Here is a 7,956-nt window from a genome sequence, read left to right as displayed (position 1 = left end):
CCTGAAGAGCTCTCCCGTAAACCTGAATTAGAGTTGCTGCAATAGTTAATTATTGACTGTAGGTCCTGAGGCCTTCTCGAGGACCAAGGAATATTTGGAAATTCACGTTTCTTCTAAGCTGTCTTAGTTAAATTCTTGGGTTTAAGTGTATTTTTAAAAGGGTTGTTGTAGGAGAAAGGCCTCGCTGACTTTTGACAGTTCTGTAGAGTATAAAATCAAAGGCAGTGAGTGACATAAAGAGCTCACCTCTAGGGAACACACGCTCTCTGGAGGAACCTCTTGTTGTGTTGACTTTGGTGCCCAGAAGAGGGATGCTACTGCAGTACTGCCGCTGTACATGGAGAAACTGGGGACATCAGTGTTTGAGGAGGGGAAAAGTACTGGGGCCATGGTCAGAAAAACATGTGGGATGCTGTCAGACTTGTTTAAGAAGCTGTAGTTTCCCCATATCCGTGGAGACATCTCTCGGTGGAGGCATCTCCTACCTTTGTGTTCCTCTTATGACAGCAGCACCATACACGTCTGAAGCCAGCTTTGCACAACCTGTTGCTGTGACTGGCATAATCTGATTTGTTTTATTTAAGTAGGGGTCAAACCACAAAACAACTGATGGTGGGTGAGTGTCTGTGTACATTTTGGCTTAAATGAATTGGACTGTGCAAGTGTCAAAAGCAAAACTGAAGTCTCCTGAGTAGCAATCCTGGGCCTAGGCCACAGGAGTGTGATACAGTCCTTCTTAGATAGTCACAACTGAAAATTTTGCCCAAAGTACTTGCATAGATAAATTGGGTTCAGACTGAGTGTGGTCATGTGAAGTTAAAGTTTTCCATGAGGACAAGAAAGGCCTAATGTAAGCCAAGGTATTATCTTTCTTTGGAATAGGAATGCCTCAGTCTAGTTAATTTTTCAAGTTTATGTGCTCATAGCAAACAGAATCTCATTAACTCACAAACTCTTTTTTTTCCCCTCTTTAAAAAGTTTGGAAAAGCTTGATGCAGCAGCTACAATATAGCTTAGAAAGTTTGCTATCTTCCCAGACTAAAAATGTTTAAAGGATTGGCTTTTGGAAATACAGTGCAAGTTAGTATAATTAAAAAAAAAAAAAAAAATTGAACCAGAGAGCAGTCTCCCACATGCTTGTAACCCAGGGACCTTGCATGGCAAACCCCACACCTCTGAGTAACTTCATCTGGATGAATAGACTCTGTGTACAGTAGGACCCCTCCTGGTTAAAGCCATTCATGGATCTCAGTATTCGAGTCTCCAACCTCAGGCACAACGGCTTGGTGTATCGCTGTAGAAACCTAACTGCTGCATACAAGAACAGGGCTGTCTTGCAAGGAGAAACTTGCCAAGTCACAGCTCTTGCATAATCAGAGCTGAAAACCAAGAAACTACGGCTGTTAAAAAGCAGGGCTGTGTTGATAGCAGTTCAGTGGCTTGTGAGGTTGGGTTTTGTCAAGGAACAAAGTGCAAATAGAAGGGCAGAGTTCAGGTTTATTTTATGAGGCTTTTTGAACAAGTATCTTGGGAAACCTCTGTTCCATGCAGAAAACAAATCTATCCAGTATTTATTTTAACAGCAGAAATAAAGCTTGCTAGGAGAAAGTACTCTTGATGTGGCCCTTGATTTCCGTACTTGTTTCCTTCCTTCCTGCAGAAGGAAGGTACTAAAGAAGCTGACAATGTAGTAATCTTTATTTTAATGACAGCTCATATTGCTGGCACTATTATGTCCATTAACCCCTGTATTTCAGAAAAAGGAGGATAAACAGCTAACTGGACTAGAACTCATGAAATTTATAAACAATGATTATCTGCTTCTGTGAAATTTGGGGGGAAAGTTTGCTCATGCTCTCAAATTCTTTTGTACACCCATAATTAAAGCTCATGCCCTTAGAACACATGTCCTTACATTTCAGATATTAACCTTTATTTTTATCCTCAGATGAATCTTCCTAGGAGCTGGAGCTTTAAGAAAAATACCATTTAGCATGAAACTAGGGATAGACTGTGGTTATTTTCAAGACTTCTAGGAGACATCCTTTATGTTATGTTAGTATCTCATTTCTATTTGTGCTGTAAAAACACAAGGTACCTACAATGATGATATGTGTCAACAGTTTTTAACTTCAGTTGGGGGGGTCTTTTGTCTATTGCAGCTCAAGATGTCTAAAAAAATCCATGGAGGCTCTGTTGTGGAGATGCAAGGAGATGAAATGACACGGGTCATCTGGGAACTGATTAAAGAAAAGCTGATTTTTCCTTATGTAGATCTGGATTTGCACAGGTAAGGGCTCTTTATGACACCCAGCCTCTTTGTAGTACAATTTGCATGTGTCATTAGGCATTCATTGATCATGTTTTACTTAACGCCAAGAGCCTTATAGCTGCTCCTGCACTAGTGAAGAGAGGCTCACTAGCCCTTTTTATACTGGTAGAATTCCCAGCAGACTCCCCTGGTTAAGGTACCTAGGGGCCAGCCTCACTAACTACTCTGCAAAATGTGGGCTCATGGTGAAGGTACCTTGTCAAAGTCTGTTGGCAGCCCCTCTGGGGTTCCTCACAGCAGTAAGCACCAAATGTTTAACTGTGAATTGTTTTTTTTCCTGTACTGTGCCTCTAAGAAGGTCTCTCACAGGCATGGTCTGTGTTTTTCATCTCCTTTGTCTTGGCCTTCCAGCACCTGGGCAGTCTGTAAGGCTTCCCGCAGCCTAAACAGTTAGAAACATGGGGTGTTTCAGTTACTCCCTGACTTGAAGCCTAGTATCTGTGGACTCTGAGCAGGTTTATGGCTTCTTGCCACCTCTGTTTGATGATCTGCCCAGAGGGCAAAAGGGTGGGTGTAGGGCACAGACTGCCCTCATGTAAACTTAAGCTCTGCTGCTGGCAGTGTGAGCTAACTGTTGCAATTACTCCCCCAGCCTAGGCTGTGCTCCTACACTCCCTTCTAGAAAAAACAAACACTAGCAGCTGGTATGGCAAAAGGGACGTGCTAGCTAGAGCATCTGGTCAAGCAGAAAAAATAATCTCTTCCCTTTCTGGCCACTGAGTAATAATTATTAGAGAGGTATCCAGCTGCATTGCTCCTAGCCACATGGATGGAGGCCTTCAATGGCGTTATTAAACCCACAGGTCCAAGCTCTTCCCCTGCTCCTGGAGTAATTTTTATGCCACCTCCATCAGGCTTTCTGCTTGCTGGCATTGAGAGCCAAGCAAACTGAAACTTAATAGCATAATACATGCATGTAGTCTGGAGAACATCCCTTTTCAAAGAGGGGTGAGAGGAGGGAAAGCAGACCCCTGGCTGAGGGAGCACAATGGCTAGTTTTATGTACAGCTGGCTGTACTTCAGGGCTGTCCCATGCTGGGCAACTGTTGTTCTCCAAAGCTATTAAAACAATGAGTGTGGGAAGTTTGCTTCCTCTGACTGTTCGAGGGGAATATTGACCATTTTGGTGCCAGAACTGGGTAGTGGGTCCATTGTCAAAGCAATTTTTGATTTGAAGCCTAGTGTGTCGTCTTTTGTTTGGTGCATGAACGAAGCCAGAACACAAAGCACAAGAGGTTTGAAATAAAGGCCCATATTCATCTGGGGATTCTGTTAGAATGCTAGGCTGAAAGTTTCCGTTGCCAAGAAGCTCGGAAGGGAAGGCAGAGGTGATACTGGCTATGTCCCATGCTGGTAGAGAGCCTCAGCTGTAAACTGAAGCTGTCTTTTCTCCAACCTCCTACCAGCAGCAGAGGTATCAGTATATGAGCCTATATTTTCTTCCACTCCAGCACCATTTGCACTGAAAGAGGGATATCTTCAGTTATGGCAGGGTTCTGGAACTACCTTACAGGCAGATAGGGATTCTGGTTTCTTTCCTTTGTTGGACACGCATATCCTGGGCAGTTGTGACTATCTTTGTGGGTTTGTTACAGCTATGACTTGGGCATTGAGCATCGTGATGCCACAAATGATAAAGTAACTGTGGAAGCTGCTGAAGCTATAAAGAAATACAACGTTGGGATTAAGTGTGCAACCATCACTCCTGATGAGAAAAGAGTGGAGGAGTTCAAGTTGAAGCAGATGTGGAAGTCTCCCAATGGGACAATTAGAAACATCTTAGGTGGCACTGTCTTCAGGGAGGCTATTATCTGCAAGAACATTCCCCGGCTGGTGTCTGGATGGGTGAAACCCATTGTCATTGGCCGTCACGCTTATGGGGATCAAGTGAGTCACTTCAGTGCTTACCTTTCTTTTTATCTGAATGGGCTTAGTCCTGACTGTTCTAGAGCTACAAAGACTTAGACATCCCTTGCTTTATCCCTTGCACTCCACCTGGGAGCGGGTACTTGCAGGCACTTTGCACCTAGCAAAGTGTGAGAGAGCCTGATTCATGTTCGTTAGGCAGTGTAGCTGTATAAACAGCATTAAGGGCCTGTGCTTGCATTAGATAGGTCTGTACCTAAACACAGGGTATAAATCCTCTATGTTGTTTATTTTCACCTCTTCAGAACACTTCTCCCTACATAGCAAAATCTTTAGAAAATACCCTTTACGCTATCCATCTTATTGCTTCTTTTTACACTGTGATCTGCTTCTTAAACTTACTTGCACAGCACTCCCGCAGAGCTGGAATTCATACCGGGCACAGCAGGCTGTGGTACTGAAGCAGGGAAACATCCTTTATCAAAGTTCTCCTGGTAGAAATAGTACAAGGCTATGGAAAGCCCTGGCATGACACTCAGTGTAGAGGCCTTTTGGGCAGCCCAGAGGACAAGAATCAACCATGCTGTTCTCCATGAGTAATGATATGCTGTAAAGCAACTAAACATGATAAAACTCTTTCTAGAATAGTCAAGTGCTTAAATAGATGGGTAAACCCAGAAACTGAGAGCATGATTATAAGATTAGCTGAGGTGGGAAGATAAAATAATAAATTTCCAAGAGGAAAATAATTGCAGAGCCCTGACATTAGAAAAGAATGGGGCTTAACATCCTTAAGGGTACTGAACAACTGAGAGGGTCAAAATAATAATAGGAAACAATGGATTAAGGGGGAGAATTGAAACCCTGCCAAAGTATGAGATTAAAGTGAAAGGAACATGTAAAAGATGTATGAACAAGACACTTCTGCAGCTTCAGCTCAGGGAACTGATTTGCTCAAAAGGAGGAAAAGGACAATGAATGTCAGGGAAATGTAACCAGTCGCGAAGAGGAGACACCAATTTAGGATTTGAAGTACATGTTGGTTCTTTTGAGTCTGTGTAGTTCAGAGGAGCAAAATGTGTACCCATTGACAGAATTCAAAGACCTCTTACTACTGATTGGCCTTTCAAATGTCATGTGAAAACAATGGCTTTTGTTAAGGTGCTGTATGATTCCCTCAAATTCACGGTATCAGTAATTGCAATACAATGGGGTTTTTTTGAGGCAAGGAGAGGAGCCTTTCTATTTCAAGGACCACGCAACAGTCTGGATACTTTGTACTTTAAAGTTTCATTGCATCTGCAAAAATAGATACTCTGCCAATTAATGGGGCCCAAGAATCTGTAAGCTTTTTCCATTAAAGAGGAGGATCTCTTCTGAAACAGGCAGACTCTTGACTACTTGTCTTTCTAATCTCTAGCCAAATAATTCGATCACCAGATGCTTAAGTAAACAAAGCCTGTTCAATGGGATTTTTTTGGTACAACTGTTCATGCTTTTCTGCAGCCTGCGGTGCCAAATGTAGGTTGTCTTTTATGGTTCTGTCCTCTTGATAGATAAAATAATCATGGCAGGTTTTGGGTTTTTTTTTAACAGTATAGAGCAACTGATTTTGTGGTACCTGGGCCTGGAAAAGTAGAGATGACCTACACTCCAGGAGGTGGAGGCAAACCAGTCACATATCTGGTCCATAACTTTGAAAGTAGGTATTATCTCTTAAGTTCTGATTAAAACTGATATTTTTGGTTTAAATTCAACCTTGAATCAGTCAGATCTGTTTGATGGTAAAATACAACTTTGTGAGGTAGACTTGGGTGAGAAGGTCTGGGCCATCTTCATTTATCTGGGAAGTACTGAAAGTTACTTGAAATCTTACTGGGAGTAGAGGCATATCAAACATGCAATCACATTAGACTGGCCAACTCTCATGGTCCTTGTGTGGAAATTCTGGTAGCTGCACATGTGACTTTTGCTGTGATCAGAGAGAAACTCTTTATCTAAACAGGGCTTGACCTAAGTGGAGATATATCTGATAACAATTTGGGTATAATTCTTCCTGGGTTTCGTTTGTCTTACTGGGCTCTAGATACCTTTGCAGTTTTGCACCCTTTATTAAGCAGGCTTTTTTTTCAATAAAAATGAGAACTGACACTCTGCAAGGTGGAAAGGAGGTTTGACAAGGATGCTCCTGACTGTGTAGGCTCTAGCTGTTTTAGCAGATGCAATCCCAAAGATATTGGTATCCCTCCTAGCAATATTGCTTCTCTGGTTGTAGACACTGCTAAGCTCAGGAGGAGGAGTTCTAACATTGCTGGGCTTTGGTGCATGAAAACAATTACATGCCTGTTGCTAGAACCCAGAGTGTTTCTATAGGGACAGGATTCAGGAAAACATTATACAAGTCATACATGCATATCAGTGATCAAAGAGTGAAGGATTTGAAGCCTTATAGTGACCTACATGTGTGAGTGCAATGTTTTGTTTCTAGCTATAAAAACCTAATACATCCATGTAAACCACAGAATCCTAGTTTGTAGGCATTTGGCTTAGCATATAGGTACCAAAACTGCCATACTGACCCTCTTTTGATTTCTCTGGCATTCTTGCTTACAGGATCCTAGATCTCTACTGTCTTTTGCTGCACAGCCTTTCATCTGGAGTTCATCTGCTGCACTGCCAGTCCTAATCTATTTCCATTTAATAGGTGACTGGTGAGCCTGTAGTGGAGGTGTCTGGCAGTTCCAGCAGCCAGTCTGATGCACCACTCTGCATTGCATCAGTGAGCAGAAAGCAAGGAAGTGCAAAGATCGCAGATTACTGCTCTTGCTCTGGAGGAACTCCCCTCTCCACAGATAACTGTTGTGCCAGCATATCTCCGCAGAGTATAAGAGAAGCTTGTCCTATTGCTATACTAGTATGTTCAACCTTGACACTAAATCAAGAGATTTTAGTAGGCAGCAGGATTATATGATTGCAACAAGGTTTTTTTTTTCCTATATGCAAATAAGTATGTGAATAAAAGTTAACAGCTGTTGTCCAGCAACTATGAAATCATGGCTCCAGATGACACAGTCACTGTAGCTGATCAGACCCTGCTCTGTGCCTTACTCACTAAAAGAGGCAGTCTGATGTGTTTGCTGGTATCAACAGGAATTTTATTCCCTGCCAATATCAATTTTAAATGACCTTGCTATATCTTGGCAAGCAGATAAACCTCCTCTGGCTTCTCCTATTCTGCATGCACGTCCATATAATAACAACCATCTAGAGGAAAGGACAAATGGATAATAGGAAAAGATATTTTAAAAAATAAAAAAAAAATAAAATCTGGAGTGTTTTCAGAGTAAAGATCCCTGATAAAAGTATTGTACAACAAACTGGAGAGGTGGTGGTAACGAGGTGCTTAAAATTAAGTACATGGTATCTGCTCTTCGCTAGAAACACAGAGCTGTGCTCTGGAGATGACAAAGCTTTTTCATGAAGCTCTAGACACTACTTTCACTCGCAGTCAGCCTCTCCCATGATCTGAATGCTGCTCTTCCCCAGGTGAGCTAGGCTGTAAGTTAAAAAGCACAATCAGGCCACTAACACATCTATATTACACAGTTTAAGTCATGCGAGTGCTGACAGCTCTTCAGAGACTTCTCAGGACTTTCCCTTGCACCCAGATGACTGGCACATTCTTCCCACAACTTGCTGGAAGTGAGCCTGATCAGGTGAAACAAAGCTGCAGGGTAGGTAAGCCAGACACGCTGCTG

The 7,956-nt window shown here is 42.3% G+C and overlaps 1 protein-coding gene across 1 annotated transcript in view; it reads left to right on the top strand.

The window, feature by feature from the left end:
- The first annotated feature begins 2,160 nt into the window (after nt 1-2,160).
- Nucleotides 2,161-7,956, top strand: part of IDH1 (isocitrate dehydrogenase 1 (NADP+), soluble) — a 10,084-nt gene continuing 4,288 nt past the window's right edge. The window contains exons 1-3 of the mRNA XM_010134567.1: nt 2,161-2,290; nt 3,928-4,219; nt 5,795-5,900. Coding sequence (XP_010132869.1) covers nt 2,169-2,290; nt 3,928-4,219; nt 5,795-5,900 — 520 coding nt within the window. The 5' untranslated portion in view covers nt 2,161-2,168. The remainder of the gene's footprint in view (nt 2,291-3,927; nt 4,220-5,794; nt 5,901-7,956) is intronic.

Source organism: Buceros rhinoceros, unplaced genomic scaffold (assembly GCF_000710305.1).
Source record: "Buceros rhinoceros silvestris isolate BGI_N320 unplaced genomic scaffold, ASM71030v1 scaffold23710, whole genome shotgun sequence".
Lineage (NCBI taxonomy): Eukaryota > Metazoa > Chordata > Aves > Bucerotiformes > Bucerotidae > Buceros > Buceros rhinoceros.
The sequence above is the reverse complement of the archived record's forward strand: the minus strand, read 5'-3'. Positions and strand labels throughout refer to the sequence as shown.